The sequence below is a fragment of the Chionomys nivalis genome, chromosome X (assembly GCF_950005125.1).
Source record: "Chionomys nivalis chromosome X, mChiNiv1.1, whole genome shotgun sequence".
NCBI classification, from domain to species: domain Eukaryota; kingdom Metazoa; phylum Chordata; class Mammalia; order Rodentia; family Cricetidae; genus Chionomys; species Chionomys nivalis.
Window position 1 is genome coordinate 60,706,992 of NC_080112.1, and position 27,760 is coordinate 60,734,751.

The 27,760-nt window shown below is 37.2% G+C and overlaps 2 protein-coding genes across 2 annotated transcripts in view; both read right to left on the bottom strand.

Moving 5' to 3' along the window:
- Window positions 1-27,760, bottom strand: part of LOC130867758 (melanoma-associated antigen B18-like) — a 399,852-nt gene that overhangs the window by 169,131 nt on the left and 202,961 nt on the right. The gene's annotated exons all lie outside the window — the stretch shown is intronic.
- LOC130868422 (LRP chaperone MESD-like) lies at window positions 949-26,720 on the bottom strand. The gene is made up of 2 exons (XM_057760650.1): window positions 26,710-26,720; window positions 949-1,508 (listed from the first exon to the last, which is right to left on the bottom strand). The coding sequence occupies exons 1-2, from the start codon at window positions 26,718-26,720 to the stop codon at window positions 992-994; spliced, it is 528 nt and encodes a 175-aa protein (XP_057616633.1). The 3' UTR covers window positions 949-991.

Genomic DNA, 27,760 nt, shown 5'->3' on the forward strand with positions numbered 1-27,760 from the left:
TGAAGCCGGTAAACATACTTTATTTCTGAAAAACAAACAATCAACAGTAGCTCCACCGGGACAAACTACTGGCAGCAGGGCAGGGCAATTCTTCGCACTGCAACACTAACGGTGACACTTCCTATGTACCATTCTGAATTGCTTACAATCACAACTGAGGTTTTAAAGAATGTAGGTTCTTAGAAAAGGCTTCTTCATAGAAATGTTTTTAGATAGGCTTCACCCTACGAACAGCAAAACCCAGATGTGAGCAACAGCACACCATGAGAGAACCATCCGAAAGCACGAGTTTAGGCACTTTATCAAAGAAAACCACCTAGAAATACTGTAGATGAGGTCCACTTGATGGAGATTCTGCTGGTCCCTCCTCGCCAACGTCATAGCTGTCGGCCATGACAGCATGAGCCCTCAATTGAAGCACCCTTCTCCCCTCACACGAGGCAGAACAAACCGCGTTCCCTCTCCAACCACAAGAAGGCTGACAGACAATGGGTCCCCTGGACTGATGAGGAGGACTGAAGCCATCTGAAATGATTCCTTGGGATTCGAGTGGCGCTTCTCTTGAACCCACACATCCCGCACGAGCTGGCCGGCCCCTGGGTGTGCAGAGCCAGCTGCACGGTTCACAGAGCACACTTATCTTCACGGACTGACAGTCAATGCCTGCCTGAGTCAAGCCACGGGTTCCCAGGCTTGTCCGACGAGAGCTTGTAACGGATGTGCAGGAACACAGCCGAGCAGTGAAGAGGCGGGAGTGGTACTCTGGAGACGTCAAGGACTCACCAGGCATAAGAGGTACAGAACGTCTATCAAGATTCCATGTAGGCGATGCCACAGTTAGCATGACTTGCCAGTGTCCACTACCAGTCACAAAGCCTGCCTCCATATGTGAAGCCTTCATACAGTAACTGCGATACTGACCAGGTCACACACAGACCCTCTCTAAAAGACGCGAGAATGTCCTCTGGAATGCTGGGAAGCTTGCCACCCACTAGAGATCTTCTTTCCTACTCCCAGCTCGATTATCTTCCTTGGAAGCCCGTGGCTTGGCATCTCCCTCCTTCTTTTTACCCTTCTCTGGCTTTGTTTTATTTTTCTCCTTGCTTCCTCCTCCTTTGCCAGGGTACACCTGTCCCTCTAGAGTGACATCAGCACACCTGTCTTGGCCAACCAAAAAGTCCTTGATTTCCCAGGCATAGCTCCCATCCCGGAGCATGAAGATAGCACGGTCTGATCCCACGATGAAACTCTGAACATCATAGTTGGCATTGAACAGACTGCCCTGCCACAGGCTGGTGATTTCCTCCGTCTCCTTCTCAGTGGGGTTCCCGGACACAGTGACAAACATCATCAGTGTCTTCCCTTTTTTTGTCATTTTCAAGATGCTCTCTGGCTTGCCTGGGTCTAGCTTTGAGAAGTCGACAGGTGCAGGGGGTCGCTTGTGCTCTGGAAGGTCTCCTTCTTCTATGTCGTCATCTTTCTTCGCACACTTGGGCCAGTGGCTCCACCTTCACACACTCGGGGCAGTGGCTTCACCTTCGCACACTCAGGGGCCAGTGGCTCCACCTTCGCACACTCAGGGGCCAGTGGCTCCACCTTCGCACACTCAGGGGTCAGTGGCTCCACCTTCGCACACTCAGGGGCCAGTGGCTCCACCTCCCTACAACTTTAAATTTAATACCAAACCCAGTATGTGCAATTGAATTTAGAGGTATGATAAGGTATCCTATTTGTTATTAGTCACAAAGCAAGCTAATTTAACAAAATAAGTTTTCTCCATGATATATATGATTTAGAATAAGTTACAGTTATTGTTAAACTTATTGTAAACCATAACTTTGAATTTGCAAAGTAGATACAAAATTTGTACATGAGACTTAACAAAGAAATTTTAATATATTTTATTCAATAAACATGATTGTAAGTGATCCGTGCTAAAAACAGAAATAACGCTGCATTCCAAAGACATAAATTGGGGAAAGGGTAGTACCATCTTTGCCTCAGATGAGTTCAGATAGCAAAATTATGCCTGAAAAGTAAATTAAAAAAAAAAGTTAAAAAGATGAGTGTGGTAAAAACAAAAAGGAAAAGTTAGTATTGAAGCATGGCTCAGTAGTTCAGAGCAATGGATTCTTTTCTAGAGGACCTGGGATGAATTCCCAGCACATGCATGGCAGCTTACACCCATCTGTAACTCCACAGGCAGCACTAAGCATGTGTGTGATGCAAAATCATAAATGTAAAATACCCATAAACATAAAAATTAAAAAGATAGTAACACAAAGGTCCAGCTGATAGTTCCCTGGTGAGAGGAGAGAATCATAAGGCACATTTTGAAGGTTAGCCATGAAGAGATAGGCAACCAAACCTTCAGAACAAACGCATGGCCCTCATAGTCCTCAAATCCATTAAAGGATGTGTGTGTGTGGTTATTTTTTTTCCTTTTTTTTTTTTTTTTTTTTTTGAGACTGTAATTTTCCTGACTGGATGGTCAGAAATGTAGAGGAATACCATTTTATCACACTACCCAATACAGAATGTCATAACCAGATATCCTCTTTAGAGAGAATTTGTTGTTAAAAATTGAGTCACCCTGAGTACCTGTGAAGAAGGAATAGCTAAAAATCTAAGTAAGAGCTTCAGTTTGGCCTGCCACAGCCCTTGCCACCAATCTTGGCAACCTGAGTCTGATCCCAGGAACACAATGGAGAAGAAGTATGGGTTGAATTGATTTTAAAACAAAACAGAACAAGAAACTTTTTATTCATGTATTCTCAAATTTAAAAAGAGAAAAGCAGTTTAACATAATTTCCATGACAACCTGGTATTTCTAATCTAATAAGAAATAAATATTATCTATTACATGAAATTCTGAAGATAGAATTGGAAATGAAACAGTGAGTCCAAAGAAATAGTACATCATTCTTTGATGCTAATATTTATTGATTTCTTAAAGGAATATGAGGTAGTTGTTATTTTTCAGTTCATTTTACAGATAAATGCATGCTGTTAGTATATGTTCTGGAATTTGAACACAGACAGGATGACTCTAGAGTATGTGAATATAATTCTTTCATTACACTGATTAATAAAGTTACATGACATCAACAATGCATATTATATAGAAAAGTTCTTTTTGCCATGTTGGTACTTGCAAATTCTTAAATGCACAAAATGGATTCTAAATGGCAACTATCTTTTAAGAGTTACATTCTTTGGATGCTGCAGTATAATTCTGTCGTAGGCCACCTGCTGCTTTGTATGCACACGGATCTTAGTTGGAACCTTCAGCACCACCAAGAGAGAGGAAGGGAGGAAAAGAGCAAGGGAGAGAACTAGAAAGAAAAAAAACTAAAAAATACTAATTTCCAATTTTGTCAGGTGATCTTGTCTATTTCCCCTTTCCAGATGGATCTATATATGTTTTTCTTAGAGTTCACCTTGTTACTTAGCTTTTCTAGGATCACGAACTATAGGCTAAACATCCTTTGTTTATGTCTAGTATCCACTTATGAATGAGTACATATCATATTCATATTTTTGGGTGCGGGAAGAAGGGAGAGTGGAAGGGGAAGAGGACGGGAGAAGGGGAGGGCAAGGAGAACTTGATGGAATGGGATAGTTGAGATGGAGGAAAGACACAGATGAGAGCAAGGAAAGATATCTTGATTGAGGGAGCCATTATGGGGTTAGCAAGAAACCTTGCACTAGAGAAATTCCCAGGAATCCACAAAAATGACCCCAGCTGATGTGGGAGGTCCTTCTGTCTATGTGTTCCTTTTATTGGTTAATGAATAAAGAACCTCTTTGAGCCTGTAGGCTGAGAGAAAGCAGGGTGGAGTCAGAGAGATGCCATAGAGCCACTGCCAGAGTTAGACATACCAAAACTTTTCTGGTAAGCCACTGCCATGTGGCAATACACAGATTAATAGAAATGGGTTAAATTAATATGTAAGAGTTAGCCAATAAGAAGCTAGAGCTAATGGGCCAAGCAGTGATTTAATTAATACAGTTTCTGTGTGATTATTTTAGGGCTAAGTGGATGGGAACCAACAAGTGACCCTTTCTCCCACCAACACCCAGCTAAGACGCTAACAATAGAGGAGAGGGTGCCAGAACTGGTCTTGCCCTGTAGTCAGACTGATGAATATCTTAAATATCACTATAGAACCCTCATCCAGCAACTCATGGACACAGAGGCAGAGACCCACATTGGAGCCCTGGACTGAGCTCCCAAAGTCCAGTTGAAGAAAGGGAGGAACGAGAATATGAGCAAAAAGGTCAAGACCATGATGGGTTCACCCACTGAAACAGTCTACCTGAGCTAATAGGAGCTTGCCAAAACCAACCTGACTGGAAAGGAACAAGCATAAGACCAAACTAGTCCCTCTGAATGTGGTTGACAGTTGCATGGCTGGGGCAGACTGAGGGGTCACTGGTATCTACTACTTGTACTGGCTTTTTGGAACATATTCTCTTTGGATGGATACTTTGTTCAGCCTACATATAGTAGGGAGGGCCTTGGACCTTCCCCAAAGCAATGTACCTTACCCTCTCAGAAGAATGGATAATAGTGGGATAGAGGAGTATGTGAAGGGAATGGGAGGAGGGGAAGAAGTGGGAACTTAGATTGGTATGTATAATGAAAAAAGATTGTTTTCATTTTTAAATAAATAAATAATAAAAATACTAATTCCTTGGAATTAGTATAAATAAGTGTTTTACAAGTTTAAAAAAAACACTTGAGCTGAGCATGGTGGTGCATGCCTTTAATCCCAGGAATCAGGAAGCAGAGAGGCAGGAGGTTCTCTGTGAGTTTGAAACCAGCCTGGCTATATAGTGTATTCCAGGATAGTGAGGCTATGTAAAGAGATCCTGTCTTCAAAGAAAACATGTTTCATATAATCACAAATGTTTTAATGAAGAAACTTATACTTTTTCAAAAGCATGATAGGCTTTACAAATTATCATTAATATTTAACATATTTATTGAACCATGTTATAACAAAAATGGACCTGGAAACATCACTATTACAGTTTATAGTATCCTTGGCAGTGTCAAATTTGGGCACCTCTGAAAAAGCATATATCATGGGCATTATTTACAAAAGAACAAATAAATCATTTGTTTCTGATATATTTGCAAGTGGATGTATTTCCATATTTTTGAAGTTTTAATAAATTTATATTTGTCAATACCTATTGTAATACAAAAATAGTCCCAGATAGTTCCTATTTTTCCTATTTTGGGATGTTTTATCATCTTCTTTTCTGGTGTCATTCCATTCTACTCAATAAATATTTGTGAATAATGAGTAGTATCACAGGGAACAAATATCCCTAAATCCCAAACCACTTTACATGTGGATTTTCTGGCTTTCAGACATGATCCATGACTAGTGTTCTAATGAATCATATTGACATCCAAAAGTCCAGTAAATCTTAAGGTGTTATTTGGGCAATTTTAATACAACCAAGAGCTTTCAGTAAATCCCTCATGACTTCTACCACTTTTTATCTTTAAAACAAACTTAGGAAAATCTGAGTAAGATTGACAGAACCAAGTGACGTCTGGAAGCAGTTAGTGAAGGTTTGGTTTGTTCCTCATAAACATAAGTTCAATAAGACATGCATTTTTTTATCTTACTCCTAGTCGTACCCATGACATCTGGTAATTCTCATATTTCCCTTATAAACTTTACAAACCCAACACACCGCCTTTCTACTTAATTAGAATATGCAGTTAGAATGCATTAACTATAATCTGGATATTAGGTAAAGGTACTACTTTAATAGGTTGAATTCTACCTACTTCAACTGCTTGCTTTGCAAATTTCCTGTGCCTAAAATAACAGACCACCTATATCAGCAAAGATACACTCTAAAAAGAGGCTTTCACCACTAAAATATTCAAGCTTCAAAACTTCCAGACGGATAGTTTCCAATTAGGAAGAGAGCGAATACAATGCTTTCATAGATAGTAAGAAAAGCACCTAACAAAGGATTTCAGTTAATCCTGTGTGGGTGGAAATCTCAGTCAAGAGGGAAAACAAAACTCTCTTGAAGATGTTAAAGAGAAAAGAACAAACTTTTCTATTTCTTAATGCTGCAGGATATATAAGTAACAGTAACTTTTCAAAAATTCATTCGAATAAATTTCAATAACCCAGACTAATAGGGCAAAACAGACCATATGCTCCTAAGAAAAATTGCCTTAAATCACATTTTAAAATACTGTTGATGTGATTGATATGAACTATGTTGGTACAATGAAGACTGAAGAACACGATGACAATGCAAAGGAATTTGCAACTACGTTGAAACCATTATTGCAGAGAGATGAAAGGTAATCTAGAACAGATGTAGAGATGTAGGAAGTAGAATAGCATATTGGCTGAGGGTACAGAGTTTCGGCATGGACCTAGAATCTAGGACCTAAATGATCTTGGTTCTTCTCTATGTAACTTAAATGGTAGCTCTTCAGATTTCGTCAGTTTCATCATCTTAATATAACTCCAAATTAATTGATTTCTTCATAAGGTAATGTGTTTGTGTGTGTCGTATGTGTGTATATAACGCTCACAAGGAACATATATGCTGCACTGTAGTTGTGGATTTAAGATAGCAGGCAATAAGAGACACTTAGTTGGGACCCAGATCACTGATTATATAACTCAAGCCTCATTATAGAAGTTTCTTCTTGGAATAGATAGTCGTTTTCACAGAGATTCACAATATGAAGCACTCAGCCCTAAATGTCATGTTTTCATCAAACCTTTCCTCCTTGGTATGGGTTTTGTTTGTTACATATTCATTTATTTATTTTGCCTTTCTCATTTTCTTTTTTTCAGCTTTTTTTTTGAGAAAGGCAGAATATGATGTTGAATGGGGTAGGGAAGTGGGGAGAATATAAGACTTAGGAGAGGACAAATAATATGATCAAATTATATTGTGTAAAAATTAAAAAAATATAAATACAATTTTTAAAAGATAGCAGTCAGAGTCATATGACAAAAATAGGATCAGATCTGAAGGCTATATTTATGATGTTTCATTGAACAACTCAAGGAAAATGCTAAAACTTATAGAACAACATCTATTTGGCAGGCCGTGAATCTGTCCAAATACAAAGATGCCTTTGTCTCATTACCCTTCTGTGATATGAGCATGAAAAGGCCTATGAATGACTTTGAAACATAGAAGTCAATGTAGAGAAAAAAATTCTCCTTTATCCAAGAGACATAAACAGTTAGACCACTCCCTCAAAAAAAAATAAGCTGTAATTAAAAAAGAAACAAACTCCATGTATCAAAGTATAGGTTTCTACCCCATAGATAGATAAGTACACATTACAAAGAGAAGTTACTCTTGAATTCTGATTTAATATCCATAGTAATTCTGATAATAAAGGAGGATCATGACTGATATTTTGCCTGGCACTCGTATGTAGTAGACCTTTATAATTTATATTATAAGGAAAATACAAAATGTTTTTTTCCAATATTACTGTTTGAAGAAGTACAAGGCCAACAATACTAAAATGTATTTCAATTCTTTGCCATTATGCATCAAAAACAGTAAAAGAAGAGTAAACTAAGGTGAAGGTCTTGTACACAAGAATGAAACAAATTTTAGTTTTTAATGAAATAAAATTTAATGGACACTCTGCCTTCATGTACAAGAACAGGTGATGCATTCAAAATCCCCATACTCCCCAAACCACAAATTTAATGTGATCACTTTCAAAACCTCAATGACATCTCTTAATGAAAAAGGAAACACTACCTCAGTATTCATGTGGTACTACAAAATACAGCAAGTAGCCAACTGTATTTATGATGAAAATTAAGCTTAAATTTTGCAGTTCTTGATTTCAGTACAAAAAAGCAGTACAGCACTGGCATTAATGCAGACATATATGTGAGGGGAATGGAGGCAATTATCCTGAGATGTGAAAAACAGATAAACTGAACTCTATACTTAATATTCATTTCAAAATGTAAAAAAAAAAAAAATTTACAGGTAATATTGGAAATTGTGAGACTCAATAGGAGTAAATCTTTGTGACACTGTTCTTATTTATTAAAGATTTCATAGATTTGACATCAGAATAACAGGCAACAAAAGCATATTAGGCAAAAGGGACAGCATCAGAAAAAAAAAAAAAACAATAGTTAAGCCAAAGAAATACTTGTTTTGTAGTGTTAAGTATAAAACTAGGAAAATCACTGAATGTAGGAGCTATATTCCTGGCCCTAAAATTTAAAAAAAAAAAATACAGAAAGTGAAAAACAACCTAATGAGTATGAGAAAATATTTGTGAACATGTTTAGAAAAGGTGCTAATTTTCAAAAATATGTAAGATACTCCAATAACCCAATGGCACAAAGAATAATAATCTAATGTTTTGGCCAAAGGGTGAACAGCTAGATAAGAATGTTTTTCGCTTAGTCGTAAGGACTGGAGTTCACATTCTAGTTCCCATATAACAAGGCTCAGAGTCTACAAATGCCTGTAGCTCCAGCTCTGAGGTTTCAACCCTACAGTCTTTTGGCCTCTGAGTGCATGCAACCATATACTCACACAACACATACACGCAAATAGAAGCATTGAGAAACATTGAGGTGTGTGTGTGTTTGTGTGTACCTTGATCTGCACATGTGGAGGTAAGAGGTCACATTGGGTGTCTTCTTTTATTTTCCACATTACTTTTTTGAGTCAGAGTCTCTCATTGAATTTGTATTTCAAGAATTCTACCACCAAGTTCTGGGAATGCCCCTTTCTTTGCCACCCAGACATCAGATTTACAATTATGCAGTGCAAGACCTCTTTTTTAACATGTGGGTTGAGGGGATCTGAACTCAAGTCCTTATGGTTATGTGGTTAATGCTTTATTTACTGAGCCATCTTCCCACCCTGACTCAATTATTTTATTGTACTTTTTTCCCAAAGACAACATACCAGGGTTCAACAGTTATTATGAAAACAAATAAAAACCACAAAACGATGTCATGTCATACTCGTTAGGATAGCTATTAACAAAGAAATTCTAGGATGAAAAATATAGTAAGAGTTGGATGGTTATAGATAAATTGAAGTACTTTGTACAGCTAGTGGGAGAGTAAAATGATGAATCCATTATGGAAAATCATATGGCGGTTCCTCAAAAAATTTACAAGCAGAACACACATGAAAGTAGTATCATTTTGGAGCATTTGTCCAAATGAATTGAAATACAGGAGATATTGGGACTTTCCTATATATTGCAGTGCTGTTGACAGTGGTCAAAATTTGAAAAAACCTACATGTGCATCAGTAAATAAATGAGTAAAAATGTATGGTGCAAATAAACTAGCTTGGTGGGTGTACAATGTCCTAAATTCTATCTCCATCATTACAAATTTTGATTTAATACAAGTAAGTATTCCAGGGTATACTCTTGTTAAGGTTTATAATAGGTAAAATGAAAAGTAAATCTTAAAAGGGTCAGTATATAAACATCACCCTGGCATAGTAATTCTAGATTCTATAGGAAAGCAGGCTGTTCAAGCCATAAGGAACAAGCCAGTAAGGAACAATCCTTCGTGATCTCTGCATAAGCTCCTGCCTCCAGGTTCCATCCAGTTTGAGGTCCTATCTTAGCTTCTCTCAATGGACTGTGGTATGTAAGCCAAATAAACCCTTTCCTCCCCAAGTTGCTTTTGGTCATGGTGTTTCACTACAGCAATAGTAACCCTAACTAAGATACCCTGTATTTTTGCATAACCACTTTCTCAAAGTAACTTGCAACCCTGCATTATCACTGAATTAATGAGCCATCACTTCAGTGTTAAGTTTAGGATACTTCTAATAAAAATGACTCATTTCCTTCTATTTGACCCAGTATTCTAGTCAGAGAATTTGAAGAAAAAGATAGAAATGTCAGGTCTTCAGACAGACTGTTTCTACCCCCAGAATTAATGTAATACAGAAACAGTCAGTCCTCACTTCTAGCCTGGCTACTTATAAATATCACCATAGTAATGAAACTTCATGGCAGACCTTCATGAACAAACACAAAGACAGAAGCTAAGAGAAAAAAGAGATCGTTTCTCTAGTTAAGAAAATTAAGAGCTTAAATGGCATTTTTAGATACCTGTGCTTTTCAAGACTTCAAACCTAGCAAGAATAAGGCAACATCAGAGATCCCAAGTGCTCATCCAAGGATCTGCATCTTTAACATTTCTGCTTATCAACATTTGAGAAACAACTTCAGGTAATTGTTTCCAAACTTTTTACTAGAATAATCTTGGGAGCATGAATAAGCCCTGTAACCTAGATTACAGCCCCAGTAATTTAATAGCATTGTTCCGGAATATTCTTCTGTTGTTCTGCAAGTGATTGCATTGTTCAGTGGAGGGTATAGATCACTGGAATCAGAGTAGTATTTTATTGATTAGTGAAAACATTTTACAAACATGCTTTAAAGGCAATTTCAGAAAAACATGAAGAAAATATTAATTGGCATAGCAAATTTGTTTGGGAGTGTTTTCTACGAAATATGAAAACTCAGAGGCAACCCGATAAGGTGAACTTACAGAAGTAATTAGGTTTGTAATGCCACAGAGCTGTGCACAGGACGCAGTAGAAAATAGAAGCTTTCAGATAAAGGTGAAGGAAGAAGTTGAGAACCTTACCACCTAGGATCAAGAAATTGAATTCAACTTGAGAGTCAATTGAGAACCACCATAGGAGTCTGCAAATGGTAGTGGCATGATGAAAACCGTGACTGAAAATGAAAACATCACTAACAACATAGCAAGGTGACCAATTCAGTGTTTCTTTAAAAGCAGTGTCCAGGGAACTGTACTGCCTAGTTCTCCCCTAACAGGTATTGTAAGCCACAAAAATGAAGTAATTCTACCTGCCAGTAAGAAACCACATAGGGATCATTAAGCAATCTAATATTTGATAGTCAAAGTTGACAGTGCCTTTTGAACTAACATAGCTTGCAAACACTGTCTTTATTCAAAGTTCAGTGAGACTGAAGATTTAGAGATTAAGTCCCCTTAATATGTTATTTTCCCTGCAAAGAAGCAACTCAGAGAGGCACTGTGTGTTCATGATGCTATGATTCCTGAGCTGTTACTCATACAAGAAATTGTCCCCTGACTTTTAGACATTACCAGAGCCAGCATGCAGGGAGAAGTGTATCATTTGAGAATAGCTGAGACACATGGGCCTGCTGTTTTCTCAATTATTTTATTCAGGCATTTTTGTATGTGAACACTCAGAGCTTCTGACTGATATGGGAGTAGAATGTTGTACAATTTCGGGATCTTGGTTCATAGTCTACTTCATGAGCTGTTTTGTTGAATCTCTGACTTTCCTGGAACTCACTCTGTAGACCAGGCTGGCCTCGAACACACACAGATCCATCTGCCTCTGCCTCCTCAGTGCTGGGATTAAAGGCCTGCTCCTGTGTGGGTATGCTGTTTGTTACTAGGGCTTAACATATTGAAATAATTAGATGTGGAAGCTAGTAAGTGACAGGATCATCAGTGACTCCATCCCACTTAGAAAGACCTATTTCCACTATAATTGTATTCAATTGAAAGTTTGTAAAGTCAGGCCTACAAGATGGAGGACTGGAGAACTCAAAAAATATTTTGGCAATTATCTAATTTTTAAAAGTTCTATTCTTCTCTCATATGTTACATCCCAAGCACATTTTCCCCTCCCTCTACTCCTTCCAATGCCTCCCCTCTCCCTGATATCAACTCCTGTTTTCCTTCAAAAAATAAAAAAAGACCATGCCTCCCAGAGATAGCCACCAAATATAGCCTAACAAGATACACTAAGTTATGAAACCCAGTAGGAGGAAAAGGATCCCAAGTACAAACAGAAGAATCAAAGTCACTCTCCACTCCCATTGTTGGAAGTCCCACAATAACATCAAGCTACACAGTCATAACATATATGCCTAGGACCTAGCTCAGACACATAAAGGTTCCCTGAAGAAAGGCTCAGTCAGGGAAAGGCTCAGTCTCTGTGAGCCTCTATGAGCTCTGCTTAGTTGATTCTGTAGGCCATGATTTCAGTTGTCCCTGTCATCTCTGCCTCTGCAGTCCTCCCTCCCTCTCTTCTGTGAGGTTCCCCTGGCTCTGGCTAGTGTTTGACTCTGGGTCTCTGTATCTGCTCCCATCGATTGCTAGGTGGCACCCCTCTGATGACAGTTCGGTTAGGTAATGATCTGTGAGTATAGCAGAATATCATGAGGAATCATTTAGTTAACATTTTTGGCCAACAATGTTTGGTTCTGTTCTGGGTCTCTGGGTTGCCCTGTCTCTGAGTCCTGGTACTCCAGGCAAAGTCACATTGGGCTCCCTTTCATGGAGTGGGCCTCAAGTTGGACCAGCAATGGGCTGGCCTCTCCTATAAGTTCCACACAACCGTTGTTACAGTATGTCTTGCACTCAGAACAGATTCTAGGTTGAAGGTTTTGTGGCTGGGTTGATGTGCAATAATAGAACACATACATACTCACCAACAAATGAAGCCAAAAGAAAAATAAGTAAATGTATAAATTGCTACACTTAGCACAGGTGTGGTTACTAGTAACAAATGTGAGACAGTTATTGTCTATTCCTATCTGGTTTCCTACCTACGAGCAACTCTCTTCTTATCTGATGCCTTAGATTTTAAGACACATTTTACCTCGTAACGTCAGAGTTCCTCAGTGTGCTTTCACAAGTTGTATTAAAATTGTTTAGGCTTCTTTCTCTATAAATGGGGCTACTTGGTCCTATCAGAAACCTACTGAATCAGAATATCTTGTGCCTATGAGTCTGCTGCTGTCTAGGATGTTGACATATAAATGTTCAAAGCTACTCTGGTAACTTTTTAGTGTTCTTATTTATTTAAAACCCCAGGGTATGGTGCTATAGAAAGATAAAGATAATTTTACAAAGAGCCAACTTTTTCCTGACTGATAATAAGACAATTCTCTACCTAAATTTATGTACTCACATTTTGAGCTATGGTTTGATATATTATCCAGCCTTAACTCTTCAAGGGGCAAACAGAGACTTGGGGAAAGACCCTTCTGCAGTACACTGCTTGGCGGCATAATTAAGGAGGGATAATTGCTATCATTTTTTCCTGTTTGGTTTTTCAGAACAGATTTCTTTACAATCAAGAAATCTTGAAAGGAGATATGTCAAAGTTGTCTCCCAGAGAGCACTGTGGAAAGAAGAGTCATGTACCATGGTAGAGGCCTGCCTATGTCCTATCTGCATGTGACAACACTTCTTTCTTCTGTGGGGACATTGGAACTGTTAACTCATTCACTACATCTTCTCACTTAAATCTAGTTTTTTTTTCCAATCTTTGGCTGATTTAAAATTAAAATTGTGAGTATGTTGCACGATAGAAATTATTGTTTTCATTCTTAAAATATTGTCATTTCTCTAATGAGGTCAGCTGTGTTTTGGAATTTTTCTTTGCAGTGATTTGTAAAGATAATAAAATCATCTGAAAAGTATGAACAGTAACGAGTTGTTTACATAACATGAAAGAGGGGTGTCATAAGAAAGTCATCCTCATATCTGATTTAGCTGTAATCTACTCCATGCAATGTTTTGAAGGTCTAACTTAACCCAGCAATCCATAGCAAGATTGATACTAGCATTTTCTTCTTGTAGGTCATACTGCCTCCCTTTTGCCTTTGAATCATTGTTTTTTACAAACTCTATCCATCTTGAATCACAAAACCATACTACTTTGGTAAATTTTAAACTTGGTGCTCTCTTAAATTCAGGGAGTTATGTGTTGACTAATAGCAGATTGTCTATGGGCATTTGGTTATAGGTTTTAAGACTTTACCATGGCAAAAACATAGAACTTACTATGACAAGTGAAGATTTAATGGGCTGGAGTATCCTAAATCCTCCCTGTATGTTTTCTTGGGAAATTTAGCTATTGTTTTATTGTTTAGCTATTGTTTTACTGTTTTATAAAGAACTATGACTCCAAGGACTTTATTATGAGAATCCTCCTTGTTTTACCCTCTTGCTCTAAACATTTAAAATGTTTGACTTTTATAGACTTTTTCAAATTATGAGCTATAATCATGCAAATTAGAATCAAGCCAAACATGAAACATTGGATGGAACATTGGATGGTAGTTAAAAATGACAAGCATGATTAGCTCTTGTGTTGCCACAATAAATCGATGACTAAGGTGCTACATGAAAGATTAATTCTTTTTTTTTTTGGAAGATTAATTCTTAAGCAGCATGAAAGCATTTTGTCTTTGCTCTACTGTCTATATCCTAGAATTATCAACTATAAATAAGAAAATCTCTGTTTGTTTATACTACAAAACTAAGGAGGCCTTGGAAACAGGTACCCTGAGAACTGGGAAATCTTGGACATTTCTGCCTTTACCAATGTAACTATGGGTTATGTTGACACAGAAGATTTTATTTGCAACCTATGGACCATAAAACATTTAGGTCAGGTTTTCAAAAGAATTTCCCACTATGAAAAATATCTGAAACATCAAAAAAAGGAATTTTGGCACTTTTCTATCATTCAAAAATTGATAAGCAATTTACTTCTCAAGGTCCCAGGTATATGATTTTATGTGAGAGACTTTTGGTAGCAGTGACTCTTTCAAAATTTGTTCTGAAAACATCATTACAAGCAACCACAGGAAGGTGACCATCATTGCTCTAAAGAGGGAGTAAACACAGGCTTAATTTGTTCATGTGCAGTAAACACTTCAATTTAGTGGCAGAATCTAAAGTGAAGATTTTGTTCACTCTGGTCATTTTGGTCTCCCTGGTTGAAAGATATTACTGAGATAAGGTACCATTGAAACAGCCTTGAGTAAGCAGAACCGAAGGAATAGAATGTTCTTTGAGAAGTACTGTCCTAAGTTTTCTTTGGCTCAATAGAGCAAAGCTTGTACCCAGTATGGACTTTCTTTTGACTTGCCCTGAGTCAAGGGTCAAGTCTCCAGTATTTTTAGGAACCAAATGGTAAAAAGCGAAGATTCCTTTGGTAATTGTGTGTGTAGGATTCTGGTATCGCTGTCAAATGAGGCAGCAAAAGCAAATCCTGTCATACTGATTCTACTTTTAAAAGGTTGGGTCATTTTGTGATTGCCTTTGTTAGAAATACCTCCTTATTACTATAGAAAAGGACAAACCGCTCTGACACAGTTCTGATCAGCAAGAGTTCCCGCCATGACAGATGTAGAGAAATATTACATCACTGAGACCAGCATAGCTTAGTGTGGGCAACTATCTGATTGACACAGTTTACAGGAATGTGTGACCCATGTAGCAACCTGTGATGAAACTAACAGACCCCTTAAAACTATTATCCTGAAGATGAAAGTAGTAATTCTGTGAAAAAAATGATTTCAGGCACAAATATCAAAAGCTGTACTCCTCTACTGCTGCCAAGACATCCACATCAGTAAGTCAAAAGTTCTCTTGTAACACAGCTCTGCTTCTAGTTATCTCATCCCGTTACTAAGACAGGCTTTAGTTTTCATCATTCGGCCTTTTAACAGCTGAAGAGATAGTTTCCAAAATCAGAGAAATTATATTTCTTTAGGAAATATTAGTATCAAGTTTCAATATTCTGTTTTTGGAGCTAGTAAAACACACACAAAGAAAGAGCAAACTATGATTCCAGGTTTTCAGACTGGCACTTTCAGCTCACTTCTTTGTACCACATCATGCTGTGTGGAGATAAGTGCAGGCAATCAAATAAGTTAAATGTTGCGCATAAACGTTGCTTCTGGTATGACCTGGAAGGTAAAGATAATCAGTACTGGATAAGAAATCAAGTCATCTTGGTCAGTGTTTTCTATAGGAATTTAGAACTCAAGCAAAAAGGAATGGCTAACTTGCTGAAAGTAGTAAGGAACCATGAATGGTGTCCAGTAGATGACCCACTGCATTTTATTTCCTCTAGGAAGATCAGGGGAAAGTCTATTTCAGAGAAAAGAAAATGCAAACTAACAAACAAACACATATACAGGCAAGCTAAATATAGGATTGCAAACAAGATTTGTAAAAAGAAACAGGAATCATGTTTGGATTTTTGTATAGTTTATTTCTGGACTATAATAACAACTTATTTGTACAGCATTGCCTTGAGTGATATATATTAAATAGATTTTTTACTTCAATAAAGAGTGAACAATCAAGAAACTACTACTACAATTCTAGTTATAGAAAAACTATATTAAGAAAAAGAGAAGACAGAAAATCAGACAAGTTTTGAGTATATTTTATTTATTTATTTATTTATTTTGGTTTTTCGAGACAAGGTTTCTCTGTGGTTTTGGAACCTGTCCTGGAACTAGCTCTTGTAGACCAGGCTGGCCTCGAACTCACAGAGATCTGCCTGCCTCTGCCTCCCGAGTGCTGGGATTAAAGGCGTGAGCCACCACCGCCCAGAAACATGTATTCTTCTAAGCATGTTTTTTTCCCTCTGAGTAAAATGTCTTTCAAATGTATTCATGTTATTGTATGTTATCAATTATTTCTTTTTGTTGAGTAAGCAGAATTCTTATATACTATATATATATATATATACTAGAATTTGATTATTCATTAGTGCCTACTCCTACTTATGTAAGTATTACACATAATTTCATCATGAAAGTTTTTTTTTTTTTTTTTTTTTTTTGATTTTCGAGACAGGGTTTCTCCGTAGCTTTTTGGTTCCTGTCCTGGAACTAGCTCTTGTAGACCAGGCTGGCCTCGAACTTACAGAGATCCTCCTGCCTCTGCCTCCTAAGTGCTGGGATTAAAGGTGTGCGCCACCACCGCCCGGCATCATGAAAGTTTTTTATTTAACATATTTGTTTTAGGAAGTTTCTGCTTTAAATATTAAATGAAAAAGGTAAGCAAACACTTTGAAACAAGGGTTACTAGTACTCAAAAGTAAAAAGAAAACAACACATGCTTCTTAGCATAAAAAGAAGGACTCAGTTAAATGTAGGTAAATTGACAACTTCTGCTTTTCTTCAATAGCTACAAATTAGGGATTAATTTAAATGTAAAAATTTTGAGATGGGAAAATAAGGAATTTATTTTATTTACATCTATTTTGTGTGTAAATGTGTCTATGTACATGCATGTGTGTGTGTGTGTGTATGTTTGTGTATACAGGACACCTCATAATTTACAGATGAAAATCAAAAGACAGCTTCCAAGAACTGATTTTCCCCTTTTACTTTGTGGAATCCAGGGATCAAACTCAGTTCATGAGGCTTGATAACAAGGACCTTCATCTGATAAGTTATTTTGTCTGCCCCTCTAAGACATAGTTTTGAAACATTAGTTGTGTGTAGTTTATTAGGATATGGTATTTCTCTTTTTTATTCTTCTTTCATACATCACATCTCACCTGCACTTTCTGCTTCCTCCTCTTCATCCAGCCTTTACCCTTGCCTCTTCTCTCCCCTAGACCCACTCCACCTGTTTCCCTTCAGAAAAGAGTAGGCCTCCCAGAGATATCCACCAAACATGGTATAGTTGCCAGTCTTTATAAGTTCATATGTGTGTCAGGTGTGCTGCATTTAGAAAGTCTTATTATTTCCTTGGTGCCTTCCATTCCCTCTGGCTCTTAAATTCTTTCTGCCTACTCATCACAGCCTGAGCCCTGAGGGGAGGAATTTGATAGAGATGTCCCAGTTAGGACTTAGTGTTCAAAGGTCTCTTACTCTCTGCATAATGTCTGGCTGTGGGTCTCTATATTTGTTCCCATCTCCTGTAAGAGGAAGATTCTCTGATGGTGGCTGAACAAGCACTGATCTATGTGTATAGCAGGATGTTCTTAGAACTCATTTTATCAAAATGATCCTTTAGCAGAGCAGTAATATTTGGTTTTCTCCTAAGTCCCTGGCCTATCTAGTCTCAGGTTCTACTGTTAGAAACGGTTTCTATCTCATGGAGTACCCCTTAAATCCAATCAGATATATTAATCTCATTTTTGAGAGTAAAAGTCTCATGGTTTACTTCCCAAAGGCTGGATCTTTTCACACTACAACAATTTTGATTTTCAACAGGAATTCTGAATGTATTAAATGTGCCTACAATATCACATTTCTGGTTATTCCTCCATGGTTTGTAGTTATTCCTTGGTTCTTTAAACTTGTATACAATTGATTGTAAGCCCCTGACCTGGGAGTTACCCCTGTCCGGACTCCAAATCCAAGCTTGCCAAGCGCTAACCCCTCCCCTGGGATCGGTCAGGACCATTTCCACAGGCTATTTAGGCTCACACTGGAAAAAAGAACATGTGGTTTTGGGTTTGTGTGGGCTTTTCTCCCCACCATGCTGTCTTGGTCCACCTGAGAGTACCATAGTTATTAAACATGGGCATTTTAATTTGGTCTAATCTAGTTTGATTGGAGCTTCTTGTGTTAGGGGAAAGGCTTCTATTAAGATTAAACCGAACAACAATGTGCTTTGTTTGATGCACAAAATATTGCACAAACATCAAGAATAGCATCACCTTCTTTCTTGGTTATTGGCAAAAAGAAATCATTGAAGAAATCTGCAGGTTTATTATTTTGTGGACTACATGAATCACTTGTTTTTTATATAATTTATTTTATTTTTTAAAAGAAAACAAACTATCTTTTTTTTTTAACTTTACATACCAAACCCAGTTTCTACCCCACCCTATCCCCCATCTGCTCCTCAGAGAGGGTAATACACATTGCTTTGAGGAAGGTCCAAGGCCTTCCCTACTATATCTAGGCTAAGCAAGGTATCCCTCCAAAGAGAATGGGTTTCCAAAAGGCCAGTACAAGCAGTAGGGATAAATCCTGGTGCCACTGCTAGTGGCCCCCTAATCTGTCCCCACTATACAACTGTCACCCACATTCTGAGGATATGTAAAGCAAGGAAACAGTCAATAAGACAAAAAGACAACTTACTGGATGGGAAAAGATCTTCAACAACCCCACTTCAGACAGAAGACTAATCTCCAAAATATATAAAGAACTCAAGAAATTAGACATCAAAATCCCAAATAATCCAGTTAAAAATGAGGTACAGGACTAAACATGGAATTCTCAACAGAAAAATCTCAAATGGCCAAAAGACACTTAAGGAAGTGTTGAACATCCCTAGCCATCAGGGAAATGCAAATCAAAACAACTCTGAGATACCATCACCTGTCAGAACGGCTAAGATCAAAATCACCAATGATAGCTAATGCTAGAGAGGATATGGAGTAAGAGGAACACTCACTCATTGCTGGTGGGAAAGCAAACTTATACAACCACTTTGGAAATCGGTGTGGTGGTTTCTCACAAAATTGGGAATCAACCTACCTCAGGACCCAGCAATACCACTCTTGGTCATATACCCAAAGGATGCTCAATCATACTATAAGGACATTTGTTCATCTACGTTCTTAGCAGCGTTATTCATAATAGCCAGAATCTGGAAACAACCTAGATGTCCCTCAACCAAAGAATGTATAAAGAAAACGTGGCACACTTATACATTAGAGTACTACTCAGTGTTAAAAATAAATCAATGACATCTTGAATTTTGCATGCAAATGGATAGAACTAGAAAACACCATCCTGAGTGAGGTAACCCAGACCCAGAAAGATGAGCTTGGTATATAGTCACTTGGTATATAAGTGGATACTAGCTGTAAAGCAGAGGATAATGAGCCTATAGTCCATGAGTCTAGAGAAGCTAAGTAACAAGGTGAACCCTCAGAAAAAACATACATATATCCACCTGGAAATGGAAAATAGATAAGATTGTCCAACAAAATTTGGATCATGGGAGTCAGGGGAGAAGGGATGATGGAAGAGGAAGAGGAGGGGATAAGGGAGGGGTGAGGAGAACTTGAGGGAATGAGATAGACAAGATAGAGGAGGATCAGAGATGAGAGCAAGGAAAGAGATATTTTGATTGATGGAATCATTATGGCACTAGGAAGAAACCTAGCACTATAGAAAGGATGACCCCAGCTAAGACCCTAAGCAATAGAGGAGAGGGTTCCTGAACTGGCCTTGCCCTGTAGTCAGACTGATGAATATCTTACATATTACCGTAGAACTTTCATCCAGAAACTGATGGAAACAGACAGAGACCCACATCAAAGCACTGGACTGAGCTCCCAAAATCCAGTTGAAGAGTGGAAGGAATGAGAATATGAGCCAAAAAGTCAAGGCTGTGATGGGGACACCCACTGAAACAGTTGACCTGAGCTAATGGGAGCTCACCAACTCCAGCCGGACAGGGAAGGAAACACCTGTTTTTAAAAGCTAATTATTTTAAAATTTATTAACAAGATCATTGAATGCTTTGAAAATGTTTATCTTTTCAAATATAGAAACTCAATTTCAAGCTCTGCATGAACATAAAATATACTTGTGGATAATTTGTGCCAAGTTAACTATTCCTTCTGTTGCTATAGAAAACTGCAGCTGAGATCAGTAAAGAGAAAATGAAATAATAAATTACAGGGAAATTTTTTAATTAGTTGAGTCATAGTAGTTGACTTGATTACTGAAAGATCTATCAGACATGTTATAGAGAAGTAAAACCAACAGTACCCACATGCCAGTTTAAAGTGACAGCTTATATGCCTGCAAGATGGCAAGGCACTTGACACAAAGGACCTGTATGATAAAAAGAAAAAGAAAAAAAGACTTGACAAAGCATTATGAAACAATGAACCTCCAAAGATGCTATCATTGCTCTCTTTCGTGTCATTCATTTTGTGCCCTTCTACTGCTGGTCATGGGGACAACCTGATCACATGAGTTCAATGCCTGAGACTGACATGGTGGAAGGAGAGAACTGACAATTGCAAGTTATATTCTGGCCTTCATACACATGCATATGCACACCAAATATATCAATAAAATATATATTGAAATAAACTTTGTAATATAGTAAAACAGGATTACTACCACCTAATAAAAATATACTATCTGGATGAGTGAGATGGCTCAGGGTGTAAGTGTACTTGCCACCAAGCCTAATGATTTTAGCACAACCTCTAGGACCCACATGGTGGAGAGAGAGCTGCGAGTACTACTCTGACCCTCCCCAAATGTGTCCTGAGGCACACCTGTCCCTCACATATGTATACATGAGCACTAAAGTAGTATTTTTTTTAAGAAACTCAAGTCTCTGTCTGCACAGTTAGTCAGCAACTCAGTACAAAACAAAATACAAACCATTTACTTTATAGTTACCTGAGGACAACGTACCCTCATTCTAGCACCTTCTGCCTTGATAACCTTTAAAACAAGAAATCCCCAGCAAACATCCTAGGTTTCAGTACTGATATTCCATTATTACAAACTGTATAAATTCTCAGAAATATTAAAGGATATAAAATAAACTCTTTCAGACTAATTCTAACAGGACACATTTACCACACAGAGAAACACTGATTTTAGGTTGCAAGACATAAAGAAAAAATTTATCTGGGATGTCATAAAATGGAAACACAGCTAATGAGTCCTTCACCATGGTTGCCACCATGCTACTTTCTGACTACCTTATGGCACTGCTGTTCAGCAAAGTCCATTTCATTCATGCAAATATCGTTGCTTTCTGCTCTAGTAGCAGTGTTAGAAAACTCAATTTAAATCAAACCTAATCACTTCTGTCAGCTGCGGTGCACTTCCCGGGGTGCCTCACCCACCCATACAGTCCAGCCATGACTGTGTCTTGCATCTCTCAGTCTTCCTTCAATTCAGCCACTCTTTAATTGGCTGGCTGGGGATTCCACTGTCACTCAAGCTAAACCCCAGGCTCATTGAGGGAATTGGAAGCTGAGTTTGCAATTTGAGCTTGCTTCCCCTGGTGTGCCTTTCCTGACCTTTAACAAAGGGAAAAGAAAAAAAAAAGATATGCCTTTAAGTAGCCAGAGAAATAGGAAAATGATGCATAAAAATATATATTAAAATTCAGCGATTTTTTTCTGAAAGGCTTAATTGTTTTATTTCCACAACAGTAGTTTTAAAGAGAAGTGAAGTCCCGTCTTCACATTTTTCACAAGAGGAAAAGAGATATGGCACCATCTGGTCGCCCTGTTGCTACCATTTCAGCAACCATTGGCTTACTACTTTTTAAATAATCTCCCGTGTCACGAAGACTTTTTGTTTGATGGATGAAAGTTAACAAAACTTATCTGCAAGTACCAACCTATGTAATTCAAGATTCTGTTCTTTTACTTCTATAGTAGTACTATTGGGATCAAATTATTATTTTCCTTAATTCTCAGAAAACAAAATATTTCTGGATTGGTAAGTAAAAAAATAGGGAAAGTATTCCCCCAAATACATTATGTAAAACAACAGAGGAGTCAATACTACCTCTGTGCCACTGAGTTTAAACTACACAATGATAGGAAAGGATGAGCTTGGAGGAACTCTAGCACCATGAGGAGGGAGGGAGGATCACAAAGCAACTGACACAACGTCCCTGCTTTCAGTGTGTTTTAAAGATTCATTTTATTATTTTTAAACCATATATATATATATATATGTACATGCATGTGGGTGTGTATATATATACATGTATATATATGTACATGAATGTGGGTGTGTATATATACATGCATATATATGTACATGAATGTGGGTGTGTATATATATATATACATGTATATATATATATATGTACATGCATGTGGGTGTGTGCACTTGAATACAGGAACTTGAAGAGGTTAGAAAAAATAACGGGACTCACCAGCACTTCCCAGAAGCTTAAGTAGCTGGGAGCCTCCTAGTGTGGGTACTAGAAACTGAACTCAGGACTTCTGCAAGAGCAGTATGTGCTTTTAACCACAGAGCCATTTCTCCAGCCCTAATGTTCATCTTTACAAGGAAATGCTTAAATAGAAAATATCCAGAGTTGTATACAAATTAATGTATTGTACCAAAGATAACTGATGAAGGATTTCAGAGGGGATGAGACTTAACTGAGATAAGGACTGTTCTCTATAATGCTCCTAAATAAGAAAGTATTCTCTGATCAATGGAGGGACAACTGAAAATTACCTCAGAATGGTTTAAATCCTATCGTTATAGCTGTATAACTATGACTATCATATGACGCATTCCCCATCACATATGAAATTCAAGCTCTGCTTACTCTCAGGCTACACAGGTACCAAATAATTTCTCAAAACCAGGCTAGTGATTTCTTTTTAGTGTATTAAGCTTACTAAAACATGTGTTTTTTTAAGTTTACGATTACCATAATCAATGCCTTGGAAAATCACAGGTTTAGTTGAAGAATTTGGCAGAAATAGGATAACTATTTGGCCTTGGGGGAATTTCCAGAGTTTTATCATTCATTCCAATGAAAAGCATTCTGGTGTATACAGCTATTCTTTTTTTCTTCAAATGAAATGAGAGGCAAAATATGTAGCGTATGAAGCTGAATATAGATGACTAAATAGCTGTGTAGATAGATGATCTTCAATGTAAATGCATCTGTATGTATCAGTTAAGATAGATTGTTCATCTGTACTGCCTGCCTCTAAGGCTCCCAATTACTATATTGTCATTTTTCTATATTTCAGTAAGCAAAATCAATACAAATGTAACAAGGGATGTTTGTTCTCTCCAGAGAATGTTGTTCTCCCAAAATCTTTCAGTTCATTTCTTTCACTCTTTCACATTTAGATTATTTAATCAGTGCCTGAAACTCACCATAATATGAACCTTGCTTTAGTGCTCTACATCAGGATAAATTATGCAAACTGACATCCAAAGTGCTTCGAGACTTTGTAAAGAAGAAGATAAGGAAACATTGAAGACAAAAGCAATGGGAGTTATAGGGGAAATTCTTGAATATCTTGACTTTTACTGACTATATAATTTAATGCAAATGATCATACACACATTTTTTGAGTCATTCTCTTTTCTTAAATCTGATAGCATTAGCACTTGATTTAAACAGGAATATCTGGAGAAATACAATAATGAATCAGCAGTTTGAACATACTGTAGAGATAGATATACTGTATCGATATTAAAATGCTAATTGAAGCCTGAATATCTTAAACATATCATGATTATGCAGTCTTTACAGTACTGTAAGGAAACTGAACTATGAGATATTTGTACTAAATTTTTCCTCCTTGACTATTTTCTGGTCTTGCAAGTCCCGTAATACTCCCCCTTCAATTCTGATATGCACAGTCGTCTCAAAACTGTAACTACTGGTACTTGTTCTTACCCATAGTAATAAAGCCTTTTCTACATACAGTCACGTTGATTATAAACAACTACACCAATTTGCCTAAAACTAAGGCTTTTTTTTTCTGGGGCATACAAATTTCAGTGCCAAAACTAGGAAAATCTCAGACACACCAAGATGAGGAAGTTATCATAGGCTACCATCCATGATTTTTAAACAAAAATCTCAAAGTCACCCTTGATATTATTTGCTTTTCCTTAATTCTCAAGATATAAATCACCAGTTAATATTTAAGCTTCCACTAGGAGAAACATCCCTGGACTCGAACAATAGTTGGTCAAGAAAACACCATCCCTTCCCTGCATTACTATGCTGCATGCTGGAATGCACTCCTTCAGCACTGCCAGTTTAAAAACCTATCACTGAATGTCAGGCCAAACATGTTCCTGTCTCCACTAAATTTTCTATCATTGAAAATTCATAGTACCTGCATGTTTCCTTCTATGGTTAGGTCTAGCTGTTCCTGTTTCCACAACATGCCAGATCTGAGCCTGTTAGAATTTTTGTGCACTACTGTTTCTGTAACACACAATGATTTGCACATGCTTCCTTTGATACTAACCATAGCTCTTGTTATATACTGTAATGTTCCAGAGAATCTCCACAAAATCTCTCAAATCAATCTGAAACCCTGCTCACTGCCTTTCATGATCAATAAGGCCAAATACACATTTCTCAAAATAAGACATACAAATGATCAACCTTTACCTAAAAAATAGAACGAGTAGGAGAGGGAGGGTGGAAGGTTTATCAGTGGGCATTATGATACAGTAATGATCATGGAATGATATAGTATGACATAGTATAATTATAGAAGTAAAATTTGAGGTGTATTAGTGCATAATAGATCAACTAATGCTATAAAATAATATAATACACTTTTTTAAGACAGGGTCTCATTATGCATCCCTACATAGTAATTCACTTGCATAAATCAGGGTTGTTTTCAACTCACAGAGATTTACCTGTCTCTTCCTCCAGTGCTGAGATTAAAAGTGTGTGCCACCATAACCAAAAGTAGCATACATTTTTAAAAGCCTAAAAAGAAATGTTTTTAAAGTATTCACCAAAACGAAATAACCAATACTTAAAAAGAGAAATGTTAGCCAGGCACAGTGGCATGCCTTTAATCCAAGCACTGAAGAAGCACAGGCAACATGATCTCTGTGAGTGTGAGGCTAGCCTGGTGTATATAGTGAGATCCAGGACATCCAAAGCTATGAGGAGAGACCCTGTTTTAAAAATGACAAATGAATAAATAAATAAATAAATAAAGTTTACTCTGATTTTAAGCATCATTCAGTGCATACATTATCAAATCATTAAGTGGTATACTACTAACATATAGAATTGCTTCTTGTGTCATTTAAAATAATTTTTAATTTCAATAAAATAGAAATCTATAATTCCAAAGTAGTATTGGGGATCAGTAAAGAACAACACTAATAAGGATAACAAGATACAAAACACAGCATCAAGAAAAAGATCATTTGGTTGAAAATCTAAGGTGCATGGTTGAGAGTTCTATAAATCCACTACACTACAAAAGTTAATGATAATAAGATCACTATAAATCTGTATTTAAACAAGCATCAAGACTGTGATATACTTTCATACTTCCAGTGTCAGGAGAAGAGAGATAAATAACTGTGCTCTAACAGAGGAGGTAGCATGGAAACAGTGAGGTCAGCCAGTAAGAAATAGAGGAAAAATTTATGTAGCAAGAAGTGAACTTCAAGAAATTTTGCTAAGTGTGTACGCAGGTTTTCATCTTCCATCTAAAGCCTATATTATACATAAATTGAAAGATTATATCGGCATGATTATTAATTATTGGATGATTATACTCTGTTTCATGTGTATTTGCCAGCTTGTCTCTACTGACATAGCAACACATTTTTTATTTCTAATTATGCTACCGACATAAAAACCAGAAAGCAAAGAGAACAGATGTGTATTCCACGGGATTTAAAGATTAATCTATCCTCCATTGCACCCACTTTGTTTCAGGCAGGGAGAGAACACTTGCTAATGAGTCAGATGATTACCAGCATTGAGTTTATTTAGAAGAATTCCATGTGTGAGGGTGGACTGGGAGTAAGTACTCTCAGAAATGGAAACGTGAATGTCACCATTTCAACGTTATTAAAATTAACACATGCTGACAGTACTTTGCCTAAAAGAGCTTTATCAGTTGTTACTGTTATAAAGTACAGCTTCAATCTAGATGCTCCCTAACAGGCACTAATCTTCTAGGTGTTGTTCAGCTGCCCACACAGCAGAGGTATACACTATAAAAAGCAGAAAGGGAAATAATGTCATGTACTTGGAAACTCTATGACAAGAATTCTACTGCCATCAAGAGCATCTTTCCTTTATAGCAGGTTGAATGCATCTCTAATTCAATTTATGAAACACTAAAGCTTTGCTGGAGAAATAGCCGTACCAGCTCCCCATAGCACGATGAAATACTCTCTCTGCACCAAACAGCAATTTATTTCAGAACAACAATTTGATTTTTGACATAAACTGAGCAATCCACTGAAACAATTGATGTTGCTAAACATTAATTTGCGATGACTGTTAGGAAGATGCGCACATAATGATTATCTGTCACGGAAAGCAAGCCTTTCTTCTTCTGATTTCCAATTGTAACATTTGTGTGGTTGTCTTATTTTAGTGAACAAAACACTACACATTTATTATAAGTTAATAAGCCTATCTGTAAATGTTATGCAAGACTTTTCCAACTCTGAAATTGCTAAATCCAATTCCTAAATGTTACTATAATTTCTGCAATTTCTCCAACAACTCATTTTTATATCTTTGTAAGAAATCTGCTGACTTCCAAAATTATAAGGACACTTGAAAACCTGAAGGGAATTCAAATTACCACTCCACTTAGTATTTAATTATAGATCAACTTTGGTAATACTCACTGGTGTGCACGTACAGGGGGGAAATCACTAACCTTCACTGAATGAATATTACATATCCTTGAAAAAAGTCTCTGATCTTTAAGATCATAAAGTCACAGAACTAGAGTACAATGGCTGCATCTTACCTTATGTGTAGGTGATTCTGAGCTATATTTACATTCGTCTGTGGATTCAGATGAAGATTTTTGAGGTTAAGGATTCTGGCTCTTTTACAAGAGTACAACTGCTCAAATCCATTAAGGAACAAAAGTGTTGTTTAGATAAATCTTGTTGGAAGATGTAAGTAAGTTCTTTGCTTCAGTAACAATAGAATAAATCCAGGAGTCCAGAATCCTTTCTCCTAATTCTAGGTGTCTTTAGGACACTTTGAGTCACTATGCTTTCATCTTTACAACAGTGGCCTTCTCTTCTATTTCACAATTGTTGAGGTTAAATATTTACCTATCACATATTTGGCATAACATGAAAAATCTAATTCACTGCTAATATGGTGTTAAGCCCACGAATTATTTACTCAATCATGTGATTATAAGAGATGAAGAACAAACAAATTCAGAA